We start from the raw sequence: 26,384 nt of genomic DNA on the forward strand, positions 1-26,384 counted from the left end.
GGATCGTAGTCAAATATTATCGTTGTCGGTCCTGCGATCCTATTGAGATTCGTCAGCTGTCTTAAACCCTGCAGTGCTAAAGTGCTAAAGCACGCAAAGGGACATGAAAACTTTGGTTTTCTCGCTGCATTTGACTACATTTAGTACAAGATCTGACATAGCATGAGTTCATACAAATTTATTTTTCGCTCTAATAATAAATATTTTAATACGCGTTCAGTTGAGTTGTTTCCGGGTCAGCTATGTTTATGCTATGGTCATCTGAATCTTATTATTCGGTCCTTTATCTTAATTCAGAAAATACAGAACAGTACAAAGTACACTTGGAGTTAGAGGGCCAACTCCAACTCCTACAAATCAAATCAAATTACAAGTACTCATTTGACTTAGTTTTATCTTTTGATCGAAACATTTGAGTATGGGTTTGAAGCAGACGGACATGGCTGTATTGACTCGGCTAATAATCCTTATAAAGAATATATATTACATATATGTATTTGTACATATACATACATATGTAGTATGTATGGTTAATTGTGTCAAACTTACCTTCATTACTGGCGTAGTCCATCGGTAAAGGCAAATGATTTGTAGACTTCTTATCGAGCTCATCTTGATGCTTAGATCGCATAAAGTAGACGGTGGCAACAATAAATATAACCAGAAAAAGCACGCCCGTCACAATCGCACCAGCTATGAATCGTATTTGGACAGAATCGTCATAAACTGTGATTTTCATGCATAGAGGCAGTTGTAAGATTATAAACGTTGATAATGAAATCGAAATTTTGAACCTACCAGAACTTACGGACTGAAGCGTTTGCGCATAGATCATATTACTATAAGAGCCGAAGCCATTGATGGTTTTACAGCGAACTTGAAAGCCATATTCTGTACTCTCCAGCAGTCCTTCGATGTGTGCCTTCGTGTCCTTTGTATTTAAGGCCGATTTATTAATGGAATCCAATTCGAGCTTGGGAAACCACCGCACTTCATAAAACTCCAAAGGAGCATCGTTCTGCAGAGGCTTGTCCCATTCAAGATCGGCATCTTTGCTGGTTATGGCCAAAATTCGTAAATTGAACACGGTTGAAAGTAGAGCAGATTCAGTTGTAAAAATTATTTCCGCGTGCTCTGTCTTTATTTCGTTTAAATCAAGCTGATTGCTTGCAGTAGACGAGTTAGCAAACAAAATTTCATTGTTTGCTGACGTTTCGTTTGAATTAAGACTCAAGTCAATGAGGTATGATATGCCATTAGTGGCGTGAATCTGCACCGTGTATGTCGTCACGGGATCAAGATTAGTAAGCGTGATTTTCGTTTCGTTAAATGTGTCTGTTGACGGGTTAAACATTACATTTGCGCTGCACATACTGCAGCGTACCTTGTACACAATATCGCTACGGTAGCTATAAAGTTGGCCCTGGCCTTCGACTAGCTGCGATTCATTCCTAGCTGGAGCACTCCATGAAATTATTGCACTTGTTTGGTCCACAAACAACAAGGTGAGGTTTGTAGGTGCAGCTGGCGGACTATAGCAAGGCATGTGACGACCGTCCCGGGGATGTCTATAGTATCCTGGCAAGCACATGCAAAACGGTGACCCCGTTTTTGAGGAATTGGAGTTGGGCGGGCACGGCATACATTTCCGAACCTCAGGCGATTTAAATGTGCTAACGGGACATTCTGAAAAAAAGGGAAACACGCAATATAGTTACGCATATAAATAGTTATACCACTGCTCATAATTGGACACTATGGACACCATACATAAGTAACATAATCACATACGAACTACACATACAATTAGAATAGAAACAAATAGCTGCTGTGGCTGCGACTCTACTTTTATACCCGTACTCAGTCAGTATATAAATATGTGAGCTTATGATACATGTGGAATTTTTAAATATTTTACATTTCTTTCGCGCATTGCACAGGACAGAATGTGTGCGAGCGAGAAAGAGAAAAGGTAGCGTCTGCTTTGGTGGGGGTAGCCACCGTAAATTAATTTCTTCATTCTGGCTATTATAATGATCTGATCTGATCCAGAATGGGCAATCTGGTAGATATGGTCACTCTACGAACCTGCGCTTTTTGTTTTCTCGTATCTTCAAAATAGTGGCCACAGATTTTAGTCTTTTGTGAGGCGGAACTAGGCGACAAACAAGACGGACGGACGGACAGACATAGCATACATGGCTATTGATGCTGATCAAGAATATATATATATACTTTATGGGGTCGAGTTATATATATACCCACACACATATGTGTGTAGATACCTAAACAGCACTTTAATTTTTGCAATTTACTGTAACGAATGGGAAAATCTAGTAGCAAAGGTAAAAATATGGAATAAATTCAGTAAACTTGTCGTAGAAATCAGGTACCAGCAATCAAACATGTTGTATGCGCTTTTGAATAATATGAGAATGTACTGCTTATGTTCTAAAGAAAAACCTATTTGTCAAACTGTGTACATATATATGTATTTACAGTGGATATTGCAAACTATAACTCTCACAAATTTTAAATGCCCAGATATTAAAACCGGCCATTTTAACGTATTCAAGTGAAGGTCAAAATTATAATTAAAACGAGAGGGAATGTTGTGAGTCGCTTCAGTTTCCGCGACTCTACTTTTATAGCCGTACTCAGTCATAAGTTTGTGAACTTATGATTTATGTAGAATTTGTAAATATTTAACATTTTTATACCCGTACTCAAAAAGAGTTAGGGGTATATTAGATTTGTGGTAAAAGTGGATGTGTGTAACGCAGAGAAGGAAACCTTTCCGACCCCATAAAGTATATATATTCTTGATCAGCATCAATAGCCGAGTCGATATAGCCATGTCTGTCTGTCCGTCTGTCTGTCTGTCCGTCTTGTTGAGCGCCTAGATCTCAGAGACTATAAGAGCTAGGGCAACCAAATTTGGTTTCCAGACTCATGTGATATCACACTGCTACAAGTGTATTTTAAAATTTCACCCCGCCCCCATCCGACCCCACAAAGGACGAAAATCTGTGGCAGCCACAACTGTTTACTGTTTTGTTGTAATAAATCTACAATATGTAATTAACGTAATTTGTTTTCTACTCTAATAAAGGTAGTTGTTTATGTATGTATGTGTGTAAGTATGTATGTATGTAGATAGAAAGCCAAATATCAATACCGAATAACCGTACAAAATCAAAAGCTTTCTTTTATAAAAATGTATACATCATTTAGATGTTGTGCTTCTGTATGGTATGTGTTGAAATGAATTTAATTCAGCCTCATTAATAGTTCTTAACATCGTCTAGTATTGGGGGAATTGATTGTTATATACATAACTAAAAATGTATATGCCGGAAGTACTACCAGATAAGCGACACCGTCAGGAGAAGAGTTGTCTTCCGTTCCTATGGATGTCTGCCAAAATGCAAATGCATGCACAGATCGAAGGAATCTATTCTCTTTATATGGTGAACATTTGACACTACAACTGCCACAGCTACGGAAACATATTTACCTCAGTGCAGAGGTATTCAAGTTAATAGATTTGTGTCAATTGTGCACTTGACTTACTTTTATTTGATTCGTGTACTTATAAAAATGCATCAGTTTCTTAAGTCTTCCTGTTTTATAACACAACGCATTATGTGAAAAATAGCAGTCAACTAGTATGGGATACTAGTAGCATTAGAGATGATGCTTCAGTTAATGGACATGACATGCATAAGGTAAAAAATGGCGTAGGCGAAATGTAAAAAATCTTTTTAACTATATATATTTAATATATATATATATATATATATATAAAGGTAGTCACTATATATATATATTCTTAGCTATCGTACTGAGAAATTTCGATTTTTGTTCTTATATTACGTATGGGTTTTTCTTGTTTTGTATCTCACACGTGTCGTTTGCTTGTATATATGTATGTATGCTGTGTGTATAATATTTGTATGTACATCTTAATGGTTTACACTACTAAATTAAAATGGATCAATTAGATTATTGTGTCCAGTTGTCGGGCTTGGTGTAAAATCTTTTTCTGATGTCCTACTAAAGTTATCCCCATATCCGACAGCTGTTGAGCTGTTAACCTAGAGATCTGGGAAGGGGTGGTTCAAAAAACAGTAATAACGGTTATAATCTTGAATCTTTAGAGCGCCTACAGACTACATACATATGTCAATTCATATGAACAGAGTACATAGTATGATATATGTATAGGATCTATCTCACCTGTTGAGCATTCACTAAATTAGCCTCTTTAAAATGCTGACAGTATCTTGACATTTTAATATTCTCCAACCATAAGTCAGTGCTTATGAATATGTTCTGTCCGCGTTGTGTATCCAAAATATGAACCCCGTCTGTTTCCGGTGAGTTGCGAGTTGTCAGCAATGACTGCGGCTGTCTCGCCAAGTTGTCAAGGGTCGAAACGATGCTGGCAAATGTGGGTTCCAGACTCATGTGATATCACACTGCTACAAGTGTATTTCAAAATTTCGCCCCGCCCCCTTCCACCACCACAAAGAACGAAAATCTGTGGCAGCCACAATTTTAAAGATACGATAAAACTAAAAACGCAGTATCGTAGAGAATGCCCATATCTACCAGACTGCCGAATCTGAATCAGATCGGATCATAATTATAGCCAGAATGAAGAAATTAATTTTCAGTTGCTTCCCCTCCCCCACCCGCCCACAACAACGTAACTCATTTTCCTTCTCGCTCGCACACTCTGCCGCGTTCAGTGCGCGAGCAACCCCCAGTCGGAGGAGATGTAGAATATGAATGGAACATGTACAATCTACATGTTAGATGTAGAATAGACATTGTATATGTAGATGTAGATATCAGATGTAGCAAAAAAATGTAAAATGTAAAATATTTTTTTTTTTCTTAAATTCTAAAAAATCATAAGCTCAAAAATGTATATACTGACTGAGTACGGGTATAAGTAGAGTCGTGTCCCCAGAAACGACTCACACGTTCCTTCTCGTTTTTGCTACATTTGTTATCTTCATTTACATCTACAACGTCGATCTGAAACATCTGAAACGTAGATTATACATACACAATGTAGATTCTACATCTGCGCAAGGGTCGAGCGTTGCACAGGGAATAGTGTGTGCAAGCGAGAAAGAGAATGAGTAGGGTTAGCAGCGCTGGAGGAGGTGGACAAGCAACTGAAAATTAATTTTTTTATTCTGGCTATAATAATAACCCGATCTGATTCAGATTCGGCAATCTGGTATATATGGTCATACTCTACGATACTGCGTTTGGTTGTACATCATCTTCAAAGTTGTGGCTGCCACAGATTTTCGTCCTTTGTGGGGTCGGATGGGGGCGGGGTGAAATTTTAAAATACACTTGTAGCAGTGTGATATCACATGAGCCTGGAAACAAAATTTGGTAGCTATAGCTCTTATAGACTCTGAGAACTAGGCGCTCATCAAGACGGACAGACGGACGGACGGACAGACGGACATAGCTATATCGACTCAACTATTGATGCTGATCAAGAATATATATACTTTTATGGGGTCGGAAACGTTTCCTTCTCTGCGTTACACACATCCACTTTTATTAAAAATCTAATATATCTCTTTACTCGACGAGTACGGGTATAAAAACTTCCCCAGACCATCCATTCAGCTGTGTCCTTGTGCTCTCCGACTTTCCGGCGACCATTCGTCATACTATCAAAACCAAACAGATTTATCTTAGATTCACTAGAACATAACGCTTTTAAAGTCAAAGTTTCGTTGAGTGGGCCCATTGGAGACTGTTCTGGAGCAGTTTTATTGCAAAAGGTGGTATTTTTGCTGACAAACGACCGCTAAGTCCAGACTCCATCTTATGTTTAAGAACACGATCGTAATTTGAGTTTTTTCGCTTTTTTTCGACATTACAATTTTTAACAGCTCATATTTGTATCTATGCAATAACAATGTTTCCCGACTGACTTATAAGTTTTAAATGTAGCCCCATCGGTTTGATGTTTGTTAACATGATTATCCACATTTCATTGTCCGCTACTGTGCATTCAGCACTGCTATGTGCACTCGTCAAGTGAATGTATACAAAGCGTGTACTCCTGCTGAGAAACCAAATTATAGCATTCAAAAGGGTAGGGTTGTCTGTATGTGTATGTGTGCTCATTCGGCCAGAACAGATCGTTTCTGATCCCATCCTCATACTTTCTTGACCATCATCAACAAATAGCCAAATCGATATATCCATGTACGTTTTAGTGAGCACCCGAGATCTTAGAGACTATGAATATTATAGCCAGAGCACCAAATTGATATTGTTTGTGTGATGCCCAACGCATATAGTATATGTACATGTGTATGTCTGAGCAGTTGCGGCGAAAAAAATAGCTTTGTGAGAAACAACAGTCTTTACTGTTTAAAAAAATTTTTGCACTGAAGTAAAAAAAACGTTGACTCCTCTCTGAAAGAATGGCGGTTCTTATTACTTTAGTAAATTGGAACGGAAAAAAAAGCACCAATAATGGTTTTTATACAAACTCTAACTTTTCGGAGCTCTTTGATACTTTATTTTAATTTCTTGATTGAGTTATAGCAACTGAAAATTAATTTCTTTATTCTGGCTATAATTATGATCCGATCTAGTTCAGATTCAGCAGTCTGGTAGATATGGTTGTTATTCTCTAGGATCCTGCATTTCCCGTGTTGATGCTGATCTGATGATATATGTATGTTTTACTATTACAAACTTTTTCGTTTTTGTTCATTTATTTAAATAAAAAATTTGTATTCACTTATACTCTACCCGATGCAACGACCGAAGTGAAAATTTTTGAAACTATCTACCCATTGATAGTTGGACATTGTGTTTTGTGAAACAGTGGGAGCAGTATAACCAAAAAAATAAATACAACCATCGAAATTTAAAAAAAAAAAAAAATTTTGCACCTAGTTTCGTTTTTTGCTGTTTTGACCATATGTATAATAAAGGACATACTGATAAAAATTATCCTTTAACTGAGTTAATAAGAAACAAACGGACAAAAACGTGAACACTATGACCAGTATAGCTCATGCGAATTATAGTATAATACTTACCATATATAAATTTGTAGAGCAAAAACCGAACCTAACCTGCTTTCTTCGCAACGCATGCTGTTTTTTTTTTAAATGATAGCCAGAGTATGTGGCATTGTTTTTATACAAAAGTTTTTACTTTTCTATAAATAGGTTCCTCAAAAATTAAAAATTAATAAAAAAAAATCTAAAATTTGGTCTAAAAATGTGTGTTTGAACGCCTATTTCATTTCATTTTGTGTCATTCTATGGAAAAACATTTTATAAAAGATCCGAACTTTGAACGCATTTATACCTTTTTGTATGAAAAATTGTTTTCTAAAAAATTTTAATTTGTGTAAATATGTTTGTTGCTTTTGATTGCACTACTCAACATATTGAACTTTTTCTTTAGGCTGTGGACCAAAATGAACTAAAAATAATTCTTGGCATGCATTTTTAGTTTTAGATAGACGCATTAATTAGGCGTCGTTTAAGGTATTGTTCGACTTGTCCGACTTATAGCTGCATTTTTCAGCTTTTCAGAACTGGTTTGCAGATATAAGATACTTAAAGCCTAGTACTCAGATCGAAAAAAACACCTCGCGAAGAGAATCAGGGTTGATATTCGTATCAAACCGATACGAAATTTGTTACGGCAATAACTGTTTTCTAGGCTCTGTACGGAAGGCAGTACTCAGATCAAAAAAAGGGCGGTATATACTAGAAATGTATCCGAAGTATTTGCTTGTATCAATTTGATATATTTTTCCAGCAAACACGAAGCAAACATTTGATATATTTTAATAATGAAGACAAATAGAATCTAATTAATGCAGCATTATATGAATGAGAATTATATAAATATTATAATTTATTATTTTTATTAATTTTCATAAATATAAATCAAATATTGTTTTCAAAACATTGTGTCTTCACGGTGGTCGGCACGGTTGGCGTCGCCATCCGTGCTGCTGATTGTCAGACACATTACTTTGCCAATAAAATATTGAGGAGCCCATGATATGCCTGGGAAAAAGCGAAGTGCATTTATGTGCATTTTATGAACTTTAAACAAAACCAAGCAGCGGTCTGAGCAGGGTAACCGATCGGAATGCAGTGGTCACACACTGGCGGCTCGAAGAATATATGACATTTGTTTGCTGGCGAACAGTTTTGATCTGAGTACTAGGCTTTAGTTATGTGAAAAATAGAAGCACTACCTCTGAAAAAAAAACATAAACAAATACCAGATTTTAAAAAATTCTTTAAAAAAACTAAACCATAATTCGTTAAAACATTTTAAATTTCTATAAAAAGGGCCACAGCCTAATTGTCGTGTTGACTAGTGTTATCATTGTTTAATTTCGATGAATTCCTAAATATTAAATGCATTTAGTAAGCAGAGAAACGCGCGGGTCTGATAGTACTTTCTATTTATGTGAGTTTTATATATAATATGTAATATGAATACTGACCTGTACATGTTTTATTTACATCGTTTGGTTCGTAGCCGACCTTGCAGCGGCAACCGCCTGTAAGAATCGTCCATTTTCCATCACCCTTGCAAAGGTATGTAGGTGATTCATAGGGTTCAGCGTTTTCTACGCACGTTCCGTTCTGTTTTTCGATAATAGTTATTTCCTTTCCCGTAGGCGTTTCGTTGAAGTGTGCAAAGTTTTCAGTTACGGCCGGACAGGTAATGTAATAGACCTTCACTGCAAGGACGCTTATGCACGCACCCTGATCTCTAAAGGCAAAGTAAACGCCCTTTTTGTTCACGGCTATGCTTTTCACTTCTGTATTGATATCCACATCGGAGTTCTGATTGAAGCGGCCCTCTCCAGCAGCAATGCGAGCAATAAGCCTGTAGCTATCAGTTTGCCACGGCGGGGGCTCGCGAGTTGCAGCATCAAACTCGTAGAAGAGTAAACTAAATGTTTCTTTGCAAGACAAAGCATTTCCTGCAAAATGTATCAACACGTATGGTACAGGATGATGGAAATATTCGAAGCTTGTGGCTTACCTGGAAATAGGGAACAGTCCCGTATTGTGAATTGTATTTCAATATAAAGCCGATTAGCCGGTCCTCGATCAATAAACGGCGACCACAGCCAGTTGTTGACATTGTGATATGCAACATCACAAACAACATAGCTTCTCCAGTTAATGCCTTTAACAAAGTCTGTAAATGATTCTTCTACCCACTAAGAGAGGTGTTGCAGAGGAATAAAAATACAAAAACGAAGAATATGATAGCACACTCGAATATAGTATGTACATATGTATATGCATGTATTCCAATATTTGATATGTATTTCAATTTTATATTATCTAAGTTATGTAAAAGTTATATGTAATTTTGTTATAACAAAAATGAATACGTACGCCGGGAGTTTGGGCCTGTGGACCATACGGATATCGTGTCCATTCTAGAGTAGCTTCTCTGGTCGTGTCCAACAGAACAACTGCAAAAATTGGTTACTTAGCGATTAGATTGGATTTGGGAAGGCTTACAAATCATACCTTGATCTGCGTGTGTAAATCTTAAGTTGCATTGAAATGCAATCAGCCAACTTATGCATAATAACGAAATTTTTGCAAAATAACGAGATCCATTGTGCACTGGTTTCGGTATCGGCGTTGAAATTTGAGGAACGAGTGTAGACGGCACCAATGTACTGATTTTGTGAACTCGTAAGGAAGCCAATTTATTCATGGAAGAAATGGTGTTACGGCTGCCGGTGTAATCACTTTTACAATCTCGTCTATGGACACTACAGTACGTTGATGGCATTTTGAATCTTCGAGGTTTTGCTCAGTTGTCTTATTGCGATTTCTTTCATATACAAAAATATTATGTCGCTTGCATGGTGCGGACAGCATTACAATCATTCAAGTTCCATGGCAGGCTGTTGGGAGGCAAGAAATTTTCAAAGTTGTTAAATATCAGAATTTTATGGTCGTTAATTCACTTTCATTTTAAGAGTCTCGTGAGTCGAGTCCCAGCACTTAAATTTCCTTTTCAGGACATATGTACGCGTTTACTTTTGTGTGCGCACATGCATTGATACCGATACCTGCATTTTCTGATGCAGCTGCATACATACAAACATAATTGTATGTATGCTATGCTGTAGAATTGGGAGGACGCTACTGCTGATTTTCTGTTTTGTACGTTTTTGAAAAGATTTTTCTTTAAATCAGCATAACATAACACTTGAGTCGTTTAACTTTAGTTGATTAACTATTCAACTTTACACAGATTCGATTTATTATTACATTTCAGGACTTCGTTAAGCGAATACATATACACACATGCATTCGTATACACACACATTTTCAGTCGTCCGCGTTCAAGTATAATATTGGCCCACACACAACAGTGACAACGTTCAACAATGAAAGAAAGTTAAAGAATTGTGCTTAATACGGCGACGAGTCATTATATTAGAGTTAGTTTTCTTGTTTTTTAATTTGTAATACTATTTATTCTTGTATTTTAAGAGCTGGGCTGGATAAACATCGATGTTAACATCAATGTAATCGATATTTGCTTGCAGACATCGATTCGATGTTTATTCGTCTCTAGCATGATGCAATTATATAAGGTGGTCGGTCTCGTCGGAAAAAGTACTCCGTTAACAATGCAATGCTACAATTAGTGCGAGTGAAACAACAATAGAGCGTGGATTAACCCTCAGATGGATCATGCGGCTTAAAGTTGCCTGTTAACTTAATTTTTAATAATTTCAAATTTGAAATTAAATGTTTGTTTTTGTTTTTAGATAGATATTTTTTATTAAGGCTCTTAATCGTAAAATAAATTCTAATCTTCAAATAAAATGTTTTTATATCGAAATTAATATTAAATTCTTAGAAGCCATTAAAAATTTTTGTTTAACGTTTTGTGTTATGTTAAAATCTTTGATTATGTTTAAAAATATCATTTCCAGCTCTTTCAGTTTTTTTTTTTAACTCTACAGGACGTTTTTTAAGTCAACCATGCGAGACCTCATCTACGTAGGAAAATGTCGAATTTTCGGCAAACTCATTGGATACTCGAAGTTTCTTGATAACATAGCCTGCTAGGTGCTTAATGGCATCCTCCGTTAACTCGTCTAGCTCAGTTTCTGGTGCTATGCTGTTATCAATGTCAACCACAAAATCTTCATATTCGCTCTCCTTGGTTTGTTAACTTTGGTGTTCTTGTTTCAGAACTGTCTTCGTCAACATTTTGATTGTTTGACAATAATTCAGTATTCTTAGCTGAATAAAAATAAAGATTTAAAAAAAAATTATTATTAAAAAAAAAACATAATAAATCACAAAGCACAACAAAAAATACACAACACAGAACAAACCTACAAATAATCACGATCAAAACTTTTCTGACTGAAACTTAGAGCTTAAAATTTGATAATTAGTATTGTTAAAATCAATTATTTATTTATTATTTAGTCGGACCATCCGAATAGTCCACATTTAGACCGCATAGCGCCAAAAAATTCTCCACAATGTCTTGGTTAAGACGACTTGTTAGGATATAACGAATCTCGTACTTTTCTGACAAATTGTTTAATGGCGCTGGCGGTTGTATTGGAGAACAGTTGTGTTGCCAAATTGACTGTCTTTTTAGCCAACGAACCAATATTGATATGATTATAGTTAATCTTGAACAATATTGCTACATCTGAAGTAGTACAGTGGCTGATTGTCTGCTGGACTGTCGTCTTAGTCAATCTGTTTCTGTTGATGACTAATCCGGAGACGACATAGTGGTTACGGATCAACTTTACCAGATGTGGAGTATCCGAAAAAACATATATTGTCAAGTCTTCATCCACTGGATGGCTAAAACAGGTCATTGCTAAAATAAAAACTATTTTAAAATTATCTTTTGTATTGATTCGAATAACTCTCCGATACGCCAAGCTCCTTCCATAATCTTTGACTTCCTGCGCCCAAATCAGAAACAATAGCAACAACGGGATAATCTCTTTTGTGTAGCTTGTTATACCCGTACTCAAAAAAGAGTTAAGGGGTATGTTAGATTTGTGGTAAAAGTGGATGTGTATAACGCAGAGAAGGAAACGTTTCCGACCCCATAAAGTATATATATTCTTGATCAGCATCAATAGCCGAGTCGATATAGCCATGTCTGTCTGTCCGTCTGTCTTTCTGTCTGTCTGTCTGTCTGTATTTCAAAATTTTGCCCCGCCCCCTTCCGCCTCCACAAAGGACGAAAATCTGTGGCAGGCACATTTTTAAAGATACGATAAAACTAAAAACGCAGTGTCGTAGAGAATGCCCATATCTACCAGACTGCCGAATCTGAATCAGATCGGATCATAATTATAGCCAGAATGAAGAAATTAATTTTCAGTTGCTACCCCTGCCCCCTCCTGCCAACAACCAAGCAACTCATTTTCCTTCTCGCTCGCACACTCTGCCGCGTTCAGTGCGCGAGCAACCCCTAGCGGAGGAGATGTAGAATCTAATTGGAACATGTACAATCTACATGTTAGATGTAGAATATACATTGAAGATGTTCTAAAATTCTAAAAAATCATATGCTTAAAAATGTATATGTTGACTGAGTACGGGTATAAGTAGAGTCGCGTCCCCAGAAGCGACTCGCACGTTCCTTCTCGTTTTTAATCTATAGTAAAGTATCCGCGTCCATTCCAGCATTGAAATCAAAGATTTTTCAAGCCAAGAGCTATGGCCAGTTGAACATAGTTGCTCGGCTCATAAACAACATCCGCTGAGCTGTCATACTCGAAAACAGCAGCAACGTTCATTTCATCGAAGGACAAATCGCAAAAGCTTATCAACTTCGGGCATTTCCTCATTTTCCATGAGGTCTATCACTACATCAGTACCGGCATAAATTTTCACATCTGCCAACCATCTATATAATGTTGCCCGACTAGGCAAAGGAAAAGGATTTATACATATGATTGTAGACAGACATGTATGTTGCATTAAATAAAGCTCTCTTTCCTCCTTTTGCTTAGAGATTTTTCCAATTCCTGATACTCTCCAAGTTGCTGGCGTTCTCCAAAAGTATGTTACATTACAAGTAAATTATTGTTTGCATACACTCATTTATTTTAACACGGTTAGCTTACTCTGTTTGCGTGCTCGAATCGGCGTAGCCTGATTTTAAAATTGTTGGTTCATGTTTTGGGTCTCTTTGCGGAACAGCATCATCATATAGTCGCCGTCTCTGAAAGACTTGGCCTTTTTTGGAACTGACTTCCACTTCCACTGGTACGCATTAAAATGCGTATCGCAAATTTTGGAGTTCTCTCCAAGGCTGCAGCGTAGAGTTTGCTCTCACTAAACATTTCGGTGCATTTATAAATTTCACACCTTGCATCTGCTTGCGTCAAAAACTTAATTCCAACAAATTTAAAGATCCCAATGGCAAAGTTGAGAAGCCATTTATTGATTTTATTATACGAATGCGAAACTTTTGTAGGTAGGAGCTCAGCTCAGATGTGTTTGATTTTGAAATTAGTTCGGCAAGCATTAAAATTCACGTATATAACATTTACATATAAAAACAGTAAACAAAAATAATAATTTAGCATATAAATCTTTTCTGTTACATGATTTTATGTATTTTATGTATTGTACCTATAATTTTAATTGAACATTTTAAACCGAAATTTTGCTGGCGCACACACCAAAAACAAAGCTCATCGTTGATTGCAGCCCACACATCGAATACCTCAAGTCTGCAAATTAGAAATCATAAAGTTGGAAAGTAAATTATCCAGAACTGGCGGTGGAGCGGCCACTTGCTTCTATTGCTTCTTTCACCTCAACTTCATTAAATAAAATAAACTTTACGACTTAAAGAAACTTTGTTCCTTCCACTTTGCAGATCAAATTATTCCGTTTAGGATTATAATTCGCTCTACCTTATAATATCCACCACTAATTCCCTTCGTCTTCATAAATCACTAATACTAACATACCTTACCCGTAATTAGTAGTATTTCTTAGCTATCTTTGCGTTTGAATTTGAATTGCGCGCAATAAAAAAAATACTGGCAGTATATACCGCAAGATACTGATGAATACTGATGATGCGCCGGAGCGCAACCGAAAGAAGCGCAACATGATTTGTCTCTCTTATCTTATCTACATTTATTCGTGTTTTATGCATTTTTAATGCATTTTCGTTTGACAAAGCATTTATTGCATTTATGAAACAAATAAAGGTATACACATTCATTTAGTTTGAGTTTGGTGCCATTGTTGGTGTTCATTGTTCATCCCAGCAAGAGCGAGCGGCTCGGTAGACTTTGACTTTCCCATAGCTTGCGGCCCTCGCAGGTCAACTACTGTGGAACCAAAGACAAGCGCGCCAAGACGATGCAAAATTTCTCAATCAAGCGCCGTACAGCATGATGCAGATGAAAGTAAGGCGGAGCAGCAGAATGGCACTACAATCATTTAGGGGAGTTTGTGCCGCACGAGCGTCAGAAATCGCTCCACTGGTGCTGTCCCCAGTGCCGAAGGGACTACCGCAGAAACCAACGCAATAAAACTGTTTCTGCGGCAAGGAAGAGGATCCACAGTAAGTGTAAGGCTCCTTTGTCATCCGGGCCGGATGCTCAGCAGGCGCAAGTCTCCTGCCTGTGTGGGAAATCGGCTCCGCGCTCCATGCGCATAGCAGCAACAGAAACAACCTGTGGGATGCGGCCAGTTTCCGTAGAACCAGTTCCATGTCAGCGTCTAAAAATAAGAATTATGGTAATATAAGTGCAACCACAGGAAGAGAAGAGGCACACTTTGTTTCAACTCACTTTTCATATCCATATCCATATACATTTTCTTCTCCGTTCTATTTTTGAAATTTTACATGTCTTTAAAGTATTAACATATTTTTTCCCTGCAAGAGAATATTATCATCATGGTCTCTAGGACACTTCGTGTGCATCTGTCTACGTAAAAACATACAAAACGAGAAGGAACGTGTGAGTCGCTTCTGGGGACGCGACTCTACTTATACCCGTACTCAGTCAGTATATACATTTTTGAGCTTATGATTTTTAAGAATTTTAGAATTAAAAAAAAAATAATTTATATTTTACATTTTTTTGCTACATATGATATCTACATCTACATATACAATGTATATTCTACATCTAACATGTAGATTGTACATGTTCCAATTAGATTCTACATCTCCTCCGCTAGGGGTTTCCCGCGCACTGAACGCGGCAGAGTGTGCGAGCGAGAAGGAAAATGAGTTGCGTTGTTGTTGGTAGGAGGGGAAGCTTTGTGGCAGGGGAAGCAACAGAAAATTAATTTCTTTATTCTGGCTATAGTTATGATCCGATCTGATTCAGATTCGGCAATCTGGTAGATATGGGCATTCTCTACGATACTGCGTTTTTAGTTTCATCGTATCTTTAAAATTGTGCCTGCCACAGATTTTCGTCTTTTGTGGGGGCGGCAGGGGGCGGGGCGAAATTTTGAAATACACTTGTAGCAGTGTGATATCACATGAGTCTGGAAACCAAATTTGGTTACCCTAACTCTTATAGTCTCTGAGATCCAGGCGCTCAACAAGACGGACGGACGGACGGACGGACGGACGGACGGACGGACGGACAGACAGACATGGCTATATCGACTCGGCTATTGATGCTGATCAAGAATATATATACTTTATGGGGTCGGAAAATTTTCCTTCTCTGCGTTACACACATCCACTTTTACCACAAATCTAATATACCCCTTAACTCTTTTTTGAGTACGGGTATAAAAACTCAATTTAATGTAATTTAAAAAAAAGGAAAAAATCCAATATTTTGGAAAATAGCTGAGCAAAATTAGTAGAGAAAATTTTCGAGAGCCACGTGTCGATACAGGGAACGAAATCAATACGATAGCTGCGATCAAAATCCTGTGATTCAGCACCAAAATATATTCTTGCACAAACTAATCATGTTGACGAGGAGAATTTATTGGAATGGATCTTGGGAAATGGAAACCATGAAGCGTGGTCATTTGTGACAGCTTCTACTAAATCCAATCAATGTTTTAAACACAAATATAAAGCTATGTTTTTTTAGAAGCGGTTCGGGACATTTTGGGAGAAAGATGTACACGAAAACAACGAGGTGTTTTTTAAGGAAAGTTTTGTCGGCATAGCATTGTATACCTTCGACTCTTCTTCTAAACTTAGAACAGTCAGAACAGTCAAAAATAAGGTCGGCATATACTAGAAAAGAATCCGAATGTAATTCCTGATATTGCTGGTATGTTTCAACCCCCCTCGAAAGTTATATCAATTTAATATATTTTGCCAACCAACACGAAACAAACATTGTAATATGAGAACAAAAAACCAAATGAAATATTTTAATAATGATGACAAATGCAGCATTATATGAATGACAATTATATATATAGTATAATTTATTATTTTTATTAATTTTCATAAATATAAAAAAAATATTGTTTTCAAAACATTTCGTCTTCACGGTGATCGGTACGGAAGGCGTCCGTGCTGCTGATTGTCAGACACATTACTTTGCCAATAAAATATTGGGGAGCCCATGATATGCCTGGTGAAAAGCGAAGTGCATTTATGTGCATTTTATGAACTTTAAACAAAACCAAGCAGCTGTCTGAGCAGTGTAACCGTTCGGAATGCAGTGCACACCTCTGGTCACACCACTGGCCGCTAGAAGAATATACATATGACATTTGTTTGCTAGCAAACAGTTTTTGGATCTGAGTACTAGGCTTTAAAAAAAATTCAGGTTAATACCAAAAAAGCAGCCGATGGTATTGGATGGTATTTTTTTAGGCCCCAGCTAAATATACAAAATTTCTATTTTCCGTCGCGATTGCCTCCAGCAATTTGTAATATGTCGCCTTTTCGGTAGAACAATCCTATATTTTACTAGGGTCTAGCAAAATTCCATCGGCTGCTTTTCTAGTATTCGGATTCTTCTTCAATATTGATCTTGATTTTTGTTTACAATATTGTCTATTGAATGATCCTGGTTTATGTTTTCAATATTTTTTTTTAAAACATTAGCGTTTGGCCTTTTAATAGCGTTCTGTTTTGATCGAACACGATATTCCTCGATATTGATATTCGTTTTAGTATTAATTTTCTTCAAGACTTATCCAAGGAACACTCCAGTTTTCAATTCTTTGGAGTTTTTGCAATAAGAAAGAAATAGTATAGTTTTTAAAAACTGTGTAAAAAAAGTAAATCGGTTCAAACCTCAAACGGAAATTCTTTTAAATGAACGGTATCCAAGCAAGCGGGTAACACCTACTGGTCATAAGGTGCTCGATCATAGTCAAGATAAAATCGAGGCAAAAAACAACATAAGGTATATAACAACCAGCAGGTTTTCTCGAACTCGACAAAACGAAAATTTGTTCAACATGCTATTAGCTTCTTCGGATCTAAAACATTCAGTATCAAGACATGTATGTAAATAACCATTCCGCATCTAAAATCAGTGTACTTTTCAGTTTCTTACCCTGCTCCTTTCTGAGCTGAAGCCGCGCTACTTATTCTCTTTCTCGCTCGCACACACTCTGCCCTGTGCAGTGCGCGAAACTACAATGCAGATTTAGACGACAGATGTAGCTAAAACAACAGGTAAAATGTAAAATATTTAAAAATTACACATGTATTTAAAAGCTCACATATTTATATACTGACTGAGTACGGGTATAAAAGTAGAGTCGCAGCCACAACAGCGACTCACAACGTTCCTTCTCGTTTTTAATAGTTACTTTGCTAATCGGGACGGAGACAAATACAACAAATCAAAAACCATGAAAATAAGTCCAGCCGTTCTCGAGTTATAAGTACTAACACGACTTTAAATATATTTTAAAATATTTGAAATAAAAAATATTCAGCTTAAATACTAAAATACTTAAACTACCATTAATATATTTTTTCAATATACCAAAAATATACCACAATTTGCCAACAACAAATTATTTTACCCCATAGGAGATCATCCATTATATTCCATTCACGCAATCGCACATTGCCTGAGCTAATTTTGCTAGAAAAATATTTGAACCCGTTATAATTATATAGCTTTACATACCTTAAAATATATCAAAACGTACATAAGGACGTAAGCTACATTGCAATGTAAAGAATGTATTTGGCGCCCATGATTGGCGCACCACACCACCTCCTTGCCCTTTCACACCTTGTAAAATGCATGTAATAATCGTAAAATGTCGAATGCGAACTGTTTTGTTGAGACATTGAAAGTAAATAATGGAATAAAACTACTATTTGAATAGCCAGTCTTATAAAAAATGAATTAATGTATCGGATATAATATAATATTTGTACGTTAAAAAATGTTGCATTATATTAATGCTGACTCAACATTTAGAAGATTTCGTAGATATCATATAATATCGTATCGTAAAAAAAACATTCGATACATTCATTCGTTTCATCAGCTGCGCTGCGCCAGCGCCTGAATTCAATCAATAAATCAATATTATTACAAATAACTGTAATTAATACCATATACCAGTTCATGTTTTATCTACAGAAGCTCGTCGATTCGATCCGGACTTCAATGCAAAAAAGTGAATTTCTCAAGTAGTGTCTAAATTATCATTTAGAGCGTGATAAACATTTTTAAGCCACGATTTTATTCACGCAAGTTTGTAAATGTTGAAGCCTGTAAGTACGATAACTTACATAAATACACATATGTGTGTGTGTAAATGTTCATAAATATTCAAAGTATTTGAAATTTCAGCCAAATTACATACTACAAAGGACGTATAACTTATTCAAGTCGCAATATATGTAATAATTGACTACATTTAAGCACGTTTATGCTAGCATACGTATGTACATTGTACATGTCCATATGTATGTACATATGAACGTATGTACGTACATTCAACGGGTTTCGCTCTCATACATATGCTTATTTGTGTAAACATATCATATGCATGAAAGTAAGTAAAAACGTAGGTATTTTGGTGCGTGTGCAACTTTTCGTATACATATGTATGTACAACCATGTACCTAGGTACTCGCACAATAGCGGACGTTCAAATGTGGACAGTCAAAGTATTGCTTTTTGTTTAACAAAGTATTGGTATGTTGTTTAAGAAAAGTACGTTTTGAACTTAATAATCAATAAAAACAGCTAAAGAAAAATACTAAACTTTTGAACCCAACATATAAAAGGATCCTTCAATAACTTTTGTATTAACTTTTATATTTGTACGGAAAAATACATTCAACATTTTTGGTTAATAAATAAAATTTTGTTATTACGTTTAATTTAATCAACATTTGAAGAGTATATATTTTTTGAACCTCTGTGGCTTAGAACACTAACCATACAGTATACTGTATGGTTAGTGCTTAGAACCAGTTTTCTACACAATGGTACTAAATATCAGATCAGATTGTTTCGATGTTTATATCGATATGAATAAATCATAGAACTATAGAATACCAAAGCTTAAACAAAAACATTCCCAACTAAGCTTGCACGAATCGTCCTAGAAGATGGGAGCGTCAGTTTGCGAAATACACTTGTAGCAGTGTGATATCACATGAGCCTGGAAACAAAATTTGGTAGCTATAGCTCTTATAGACTCTGAGAACTAGGCGCTCATCAAGACGGACAGACGGACGGACGGACGGACAGACGGACATAGCTATATCGACTCAACTATTGATGCTGATCAAGAATATATATACTTTTATGGGGTCGGAAACGTTTCCTTCTCTGCGTTACACACATCCACTTTTATTACAAATCTAATATATCTCTTTACTCGACGAGTACGGGTATAAAAACTTCCCCAGACCATCCATTCAGCTGCGTCCTTGTGCTCTCCGACTTTCCGGCGACCATTCGTCGCCAAACAGATTTATCTTAGATTCACTAGAACATAACGCTTTTAAAGTCAAAGTTTCGTTGAGTGGGCCCATTGGAGACTGTTCTGGAGCAGTTTTATTGCAAAAGGTGGTATTTTTGCTGACAAACGACCGCTAAGTCCAGACTTCATCTTATGTTTAAGAACACGATCGTAATTTGAGTTTTTTCGCTTTTTTTCGACATTACAATTTTTAAATTTTTTTGTAAAAAACTTACTCAAGCAATTTCTATAAAAACAAGCCGTAAATTAACAGCTCATATTTGTATCTATGCAATAACAATGTTTCCCGACTGACTTATAAGTTTTTTATATAGCCCCATCGGTTTAATGTTTGTTAACATGATTATCCACATTTCATTGTCCGCTACTGTGCATTCAGCACTGCTATGTGCACTCGTCAAGTGAATGTATACAAAGCGTGTACTCCTGCTGAGAAACCAAATTATAGCATTCAAAAGGGTAGGGTTGTCTGTATGTGTATGTGTGCTCATTCGGCCAGAACAGATCGTTTCTGATCCCATCCTCATACGTTCTTGACCATCATCAACAAATAGCCAAATCGATATATCCATGTACGTTTTAGTGAGCACCCGAGATCTTAGAGACTATGAATATTATAGCCAGAGCACCAAATTGATATTGTTTGTGTGATGCCCAACGCATATAGTATATGTACATGTGTATGTCTGAGCAGTTGCGGCGAAAAAAATAGCTCTGTGAGAAACAACAGTCTTTACTGTTTAAAAAAATTTTAGCACTGAAGTAAAAAAAACGTTGACTCCACTCTGAAAGAAGTGCGGTTCTTATTACTTTAGTAAATTGGAACGGAAAAAAAAGCACCAATAATGGTTTTTATACAAACTCTAACTTTTCGGAGCTCTTTGATACTTTATTTTAATTTCTTGATTGAGTTATAGCAACTGAAAATTAATTTCTTTATTCTGGCTATAATTATGATCCGATCTAATTCAGATTCAGCAGTCTGGTAGATATGGTTATTCTCTAGGATCCTGCATTTCCCCTGTTGATGCTGATCAAGAATATATGTATGTGCTTTATGGGGTCGGAAAGGTTTTCTTCTCTGCGTTGCACACATTCACTTTTACCACAAATCTAATACATATACCCCTTAACTCTTCAGGTACGGGTATAAAAAGCTTAAGAACCAAAATTCGAATTGCGGATTCAGACACCAATGCTTACGGTAGGGCAAATCGTCGGTTGCTTAAATAAAATGATGCGCAATACTTTGAAATACATATGTTACCAACAAGAAACACGGGGAAGAAAGGTCGATCTAATTCCCCCCATTTCCGCCCTTTTTTAATAAAGGCGTCCATAGAAATAAAGGACCTAAAAGAATCGTTAAAGATAAGCAAGACCGAAAGCCATGGGGAAAAATATAATTGTAGCCTTCGAACTCAACTGAAGTAAAGAATTTTAATGGAACATTAATTTCAACTGTTTTTATTCGAAGTCAGCAATACTCTCAGATACGTTAAATTGCAACTTAAAGTTTTTATGTTAGATTGAAACAGATCAATTAAACCATTGCTTGAACAAAATCTCTCAATACAGACACATTAGTGGCATGGTGCTATTTTTTCCGGCGCAGCTGTACATACATATGTATATAGTTTTTTTCAAATGTTTACATTCTGAAAATTTCTACACCAAAAAGTACCAAAATTTGAATCGCTTAATCATTACAGCCAGAATAAAGAAAAGTTCTTGTGCCAAGAGAAACGTTTTTATACCAGGTAGAGTACGTCGTGGAGTACGCTTTCCTCTCTCCTTCTGCCTATAAACGGAAATACAACCAATATAAATGGATTAAAGGCTATAGGGAATCCACACATTTGATTTCTTAATTACTTAGTGTAAGTTGAGCATCTTAAACTAAATACATTTCTCTAAGAGACTCAGCTGCTGAAGCTGATCAATATATTTTTTATGAATTTTGAAATTTATGAATACTACTACAAGTATTTCCTATTCAGCATCTCTTTACTTACCTAATACTTCAAGCGATCAAGTCAATATTAATTTACTTGTGATTAACATCGCACTGTGAAGAATCGAATAGGAGTGCATACATATAATGTTTAGCATAGCGTATAGCACCAGAACGCAATCAGTTGAATGTAACCTTTGGCTCAGAGCCTACTGTTGAGACTTTTTTGAGTCCAGAAACGAAAACAACCGTTGATGCTTGTAGGAATGTATTCGTGCCACTTCTGCTGATAAGATACTTTTCTTATTAAAAATTCTTTTAGAAATTTACGCCAAGTCTGACGAAATCTGTTGATGAGGCGACGACAACTATGAGGCACGCTTGCACACATTGACGGTTCGGTTACATTAAAAAGAAAACTTAATTCCTTCGAAGTGATGCCACTATTTGGCAAGAAGGACTCCGGCAAGAAGGCCAAGTCAAAGGATATGAAGGAGTTAAACAAGCAAGTGTCAATTGAGGAGAAGTACAATCTTCATGGTCTTTTGGGGACGTGAGTACCATCATTTGTTAATACACAGCATTATTGTTGATAATTTGTAATATGGTGGTCGTCTTTGCAACCTTAGCGGCGCGTTTTCCGAAGTGCGGTTGGCAGAGAGCAAGGATACTCCTGGCGATCATTTTGCTGTTAAAATAATCGACAAGAAAGCCCTCAAAGGAAAGGAAGAATCTCTGGAAAATGAAATTCGTGTTCTGAGAAGGTAAGGCGCAAATCAAATAAAGTTAGTCAAGTGTACATCAATCCAGTATTCCCCAATGAAACTTTTCGAATGCATACATACATACATACATACATACATATGTTTATGTACATACATGCATGTATGTGATGTGATGTGACGAGAGCCCACATTCGTTTCTAAACCTTGCCTTGCTACAATGTTTTCAAGAATTATAACTGAAGCTTAAATTGGTAACTTTGGTAGTCGATGTCACACATATGTACCATTTCTGATACAATGTCTGAGCGCTTAAGTTAATTTCTTCTTTTTTTTGCATAAAAATAATATATATTTTATAGTTATACCTACATATTTGATTTGAAAGTTTAAGCTGTTTAGTTTAGCCAGACAAGGTTCCGGGTCGATCTCAATATTTCCTAATATTACTTATACATACATACATATATACATAGATATATCAAAGTTCTGATCCTAAATTTACTTCAATCGTATATGCAAAGAAAAAAGGAATAATCCAAAACAACAAAACTGATATTGTTGGTCGGTCGGTAGGTAGGTAGTAAATTTAATAAGGATTGACATTTTCAAATAAATTTCAACTCGAGGTGGATGGATCTCGAGAATGTAAAAATGTGTTAGTTTTTCTTAAAAAGTCGCACCTTCAACAATCATTATAGCTCTAAAACCTTCTACCTTCAACATTAAAATATATGTATCGTAACTATGTATATTTTCTAGCCACTTTTCCGTTTCTGTTTCCCTCTCCCTTTCCAATTTAAATTGATTTTGTAACTCTCCGCTCTATAGCAAATTGTATGTAGGTTCCTAAAGGGATATAAACCAGCTAATATTCGTATATTTTAGTTTTCTTCGCTTAGTTGTATTATTTGTATTGTTTTAAACACTTTCTGGTTGTTTGCTTAATTTACTTTCTTTTCATGTAGGTTCAGTGCAAATCATTTCGATGCCAACTGTCCGAATGGAACGCGGTGAGTTCATACCCCGATCCCACCCTGAACTATGCTTAAGTGAGTTATAGAACATTGGCAAGATGATGAAGATTATTGAATGCAATTCAGGGGAATATCAATATTGATTCACACTTTGAATGAATTTGAATGCTTGTGTCGTAGCTTTATAAATCGCACCGCATTCAATATGTGCATGAAGCACATACTAAAAATACGACCTTCACGACCATTCTACATGCATGTACATTGTACATCCATATAAAGTTTTCTCAAATCTATTTCTAGATTAACTCATCCCAACATTGTGCAACTTCTGGAAACGTATGAGGACAAGTCGAAGGTCTACCTAGTAATGGAGTTGTATGTTTTTCAATATCCATATACAAGGTTTTTTTTATACATATACTTTATAAACTTGCACTTTCTTTAGGGTGACTGGCGGTGAGCTCTTTGATCGCATTGTGGAAAAAGGTTCGTATACGGAAAAGGATGCCTCTCATCTTATACGACAGATTCTAGAGGCAGTAGATTATATGCATGAACAGGGAGTTGTGCATCGAGATCTTAAGGTAATGTTCATAAACTACCCCATTTTCAATTTGCAGTATAATTTTAGATCACTCTTCCACATTATGCACATTAAATACTCGTTTAAGTCGTTTTTCTATACCTGAGGGCATTTCAAATAAACTCGCCTTCCAGTTAAGAAGGAAATTCTTTTGTCATTAAATGTGCTTTAAATAGAATTTGCTATTTCAGCCGGAAAACTTGCTTTACTACAGTCCTGAAGACGACAGCAAAATAATGATTAGCGATTTTGGTCTATCAAAAATGGAGGACTCTGGCATTATGGCTACAGCATGTGGAACCCCAGGCTATGTTGCCCCCGAGGTCCTGGCCCAAAAGCCATATGGAAAAGCCGTTGACGTATGGAGTATTGGAGTAATATCATACATTCTCTTGTGTGGCTATCCCCCATTTTATGATGAAAATGATGCAAATCTTTTTGCTCAAATATTAAAAGGTTGTCTTCAATGAATGAATGAACGAATTAATTACAAGTGAATATGCCTACTAAAATACATTTCAATTGTAGGTGAATTTGAATTCGATTCCCCTTACTGGGACGAGATAAGCGAGTCGGCCAAACAGTTTATTAAAAACTTAATGTGCGTCACCGTCGAAAAGCGATTTACTTGCAAGCAAGCATTGGCTCATCCTTGGTAAGTGTCAGCACCTTAATCTTAATGAACAAATAAAATAGATCTCTTTCGAAAGAACTTTTAACTTGTTATCTATGGCAAAGTAACTATTTTCTTTTTCGTTAATGAAGGATCTCTGGAAATGAGGCCAGTAGCAAGAACATTCACGGAACTGTTTCTGAGCAACTAAAGAAGAACTTTGCTAAGTCACGTTGGAAGGTGCGTTAAGTTACATAGCCAATTCCAATCCCTTTGACTCTCACAAATGTTTGTATTCTTATATTAGCAAGCGTACTATGCGGCAACAGTGATCCGACAAATGCAGCGAATGGCACTTAGCAGCAATAGCAGTGCATCAGCTGATGCCACTAATAATGACGGTAGGCGAAAGGACCCATCAAATCCAAAAGCAGCCACTGTGTCGTCTGTGTCAACCGACGAGTCAGCATCGCAATCAACACATTGTAATATAACAGGCTCTAATGAGCCACCACCACAGGCAAAAAGCCAGCCAGGCCAGGACATAAACAATCACCAAAGAACAAGTCAACCGAATTAAGATTCAAGATTAAAGCCAGGCCAACATATGCTTATATTTCATTGCACAACCATTACTGTCGTCTTATGCATTGCAATGCGACAGATTAACACATTAATATTAGGCCATACAAATTATGTCACACACATAAGTGTGGAATGGATAGTTAAATTGTTTTTTTACCGCGATAAATGATGGGGTATTTCGATTGTATTAGTTTAAACATCGGCTACTGAGAAACCAAATAAGAATAACACGTTGATTTTGGCCAAGGATCACATTTAACCCAACCGTTATAAACTGTAATCAGCTATTACTTATACAATGTACATACATATGTACGTGCATATGTATGATGTATGCATGTCTCCTATACTGGCTATATGAACATGTTTAGAATGAAATAAAGCACTTATTGATATCAATCATTTTGTAATACATATTTCTCTCTGTATAACAAGCTAAGCTGTAGCTAGTATTGAGTGCAATCTAAATAAATAAGCTTAATTTTATAATATTTCAATGTTTCATGAAAAATGCCTGCATTGCATGATTTTACTCTCATGTGTGTGGTGAAAATGATATTGCTTTAATGGAGGTAGTCCCCTCATACTAAATATATACAATAGTACATACATATGTACATATGTATGTATGCATAATAAAGATCCGGTATAGAGAAGACTTGTCTTCTTTTCCAAAGACTCTAAATCAATCAATGCCATAGCAAATGAAAATATCACTATGTTTGAAAAGTAATTATTAATACTTGAGATATTCGATGTTGTTGAAAATATTTTAGCGATACATATATACATACATACATGCGTTTTCATATGTAAACATACACTTAACGACGATTAAATGTTCTCTAGCACAGAAGGCAGACTTAAAAGCCTCCTTCATATTTTTACATCTACCAGCTTAATTTTGTGATGTTGCCAAAATCAATGGAACATAGTATATGTAATAATGCTTAGAA

General features: G+C 36.3%; 3 protein-coding genes and 1 long non-coding RNA gene across 16 annotated transcripts in view; 2 read left to right on the forward strand and 2 right to left on the reverse strand.

The window, feature by feature from the left end:
- LOC111070852 (ephrin type-B receptor 1-B) overlaps nucleotides 1-10,606 on the reverse strand; it is a 14,120-nt gene extending 3,514 nt beyond the window's left edge. For 3 of the 5 annotated variants that reach the window (XM_022361847.2, XM_022361843.2, XM_022361846.2), the window contains exons 1-7: nucleotides 10,136-10,606; nucleotides 9,582-9,967; nucleotides 9,444-9,523; nucleotides 9,082-9,262; nucleotides 8,534-9,019; nucleotides 799-1,686; nucleotides 550-726 (exon numbers count right to left, since the gene is read on the reverse strand). In XM_022361847.2, coding sequence (XP_022217539.1) covers nucleotides 550-726; nucleotides 799-1,686; nucleotides 8,534-9,019; nucleotides 9,082-9,262; nucleotides 9,444-9,523; nucleotides 9,582-9,852 — 2,083 coding nt within the window. In that variant the 5' untranslated portion in view covers nucleotides 9,853-9,967; nucleotides 10,136-10,606. The remainder of the gene's footprint in view (nucleotides 1-549; nucleotides 727-798; nucleotides 1,687-8,533; nucleotides 9,020-9,081; nucleotides 9,263-9,443; nucleotides 9,524-9,581; nucleotides 9,968-10,135) is intronic. The other 2 variants (XM_022361845.2, XM_022361844.2) reach the window with 2 other exon arrangements.
- Nucleotides 1-16,724, forward strand: part of LOC111070856 — a 22,076-nt gene extending 5,352 nt beyond the window's left edge. Inside the window, exon 3 of the long non-coding RNA XR_005967798.1 lies at nucleotides 16,582-16,724. This is a non-coding gene — a long non-coding RNA (uncharacterized LOC111070856). The remainder of the gene's footprint in view (nucleotides 1-16,581) is intronic.
- LOC111070855 lies at nucleotides 14,251-22,477 on the reverse strand. Of its 7 annotated transcripts, none has more exons than XM_022361853.2 (4): nucleotides 22,007-22,173; nucleotides 17,585-17,694; nucleotides 14,879-15,016; nucleotides 14,251-14,807 (listed from the first exon to the last, which is right to left on the reverse strand). In XM_022361853.2, exons 3-4 carry the CDS (start codon nucleotides 14,901-14,903, stop codon nucleotides 14,461-14,463), a joined length of 372 nt encoding a protein of 123 aa, XP_022217545.1. In that variant the 5' UTR covers nucleotides 14,904-15,016; nucleotides 17,585-17,694; nucleotides 22,007-22,173; the 3' UTR covers nucleotides 14,251-14,460. The 7 variants fall into 7 exon arrangements, 6 of the variants coding, with proteins under 6 accessions (XP_022217545.1, XP_022217546.1, XP_041449354.1 ...); XM_022361854.2 differs by lacking the exon at nucleotides 22,007-22,173 and adding an exon at nucleotides 17,770-17,798; XM_041593420.1 differs by lacking the exon at nucleotides 22,007-22,173 and adding an exon at nucleotides 17,754-17,792 and having other exon boundaries at nucleotides 14,879-14,964.
- Nucleotides 18,557-26,321, forward strand: LOC111070854 (calcium/calmodulin-dependent protein kinase type 1). Of its 3 annotated transcripts, none has more exons than XM_022361848.2 (10): nucleotides 18,558-18,768; nucleotides 22,268-22,498; nucleotides 22,575-22,709; nucleotides 23,636-23,680; nucleotides 23,948-24,022; nucleotides 24,093-24,231; nucleotides 24,422-24,686; nucleotides 24,759-24,885; nucleotides 24,996-25,083; nucleotides 25,151-26,321. In XM_022361848.2, exons 2-10 carry the CDS (start codon nucleotides 22,383-22,385, stop codon nucleotides 25,421-25,423), a joined length of 1,263 nt encoding a protein of 420 aa, XP_022217540.1. In that variant the 5' UTR covers nucleotides 18,558-18,768; nucleotides 22,268-22,382; the 3' UTR covers nucleotides 25,424-26,321. The 3 variants fall into 3 exon arrangements, with proteins under 3 accessions (XP_022217543.1, XP_022217540.1, XP_022217541.1); XM_022361849.2 differs by lacking the exon at nucleotides 18,558-18,768 and adding an exon at nucleotides 21,721-21,871; XM_022361851.1 differs by lacking the exon at nucleotides 23,636-23,680 and having other exon boundaries at nucleotides 18,557-18,768.
- The last annotated feature ends 63 nt before the right edge of the window (nucleotides 26,322-26,384 follow it).

Source organism: Drosophila obscura, unplaced genomic scaffold (assembly GCF_018151105.1).
Source record: "Drosophila obscura isolate BZ-5 IFL unplaced genomic scaffold, ASM1815110v1 contig_187, whole genome shotgun sequence".
NCBI lineage: Eukaryota > Metazoa > Arthropoda > Insecta > Diptera > Drosophilidae > Drosophila > Drosophila obscura.

What these genes read in the sequence shown, in the direction of transcription:
- LOC111070854 (XM_022361848.2), top strand. Translation starts at nt 22,383, where the DNA reads ATGCCACTATTTGGCAAGAAGGACTCCGGCAAGAAGGCCAAGTCAAAG. An exon ending in CTTCATGGTCTTTTGGGGAC is followed by an intron (nt 22,499 to 22,574) that starts GTGAGTACCATC and finishes TTGCAACCTTAG; the next exon opens with CGGCGCGTTTTCCGAAGTGC. An exon ending in AACTGTCCGAATGGAACGCG is followed by an intron (nt 23,681 to 23,947) that starts GTGAGTTCATAC and finishes ATCTATTTCTAG; the next exon opens with ATTAACTCATCCCAACATTG.
- LOC111070855 (XM_022361855.2), bottom strand. Translation starts at nt 14,903, where the DNA reads ATGTATATGGATATGGATATGAAAA. An exon ending in TATGGATATGGATATGAAAA is followed by an intron (nt 14,808 to 14,878) that starts GTGAGTTGAAAC and finishes TCTTATTTTTAG; the next exon opens with ACGCTGACATGGAACTGGTT.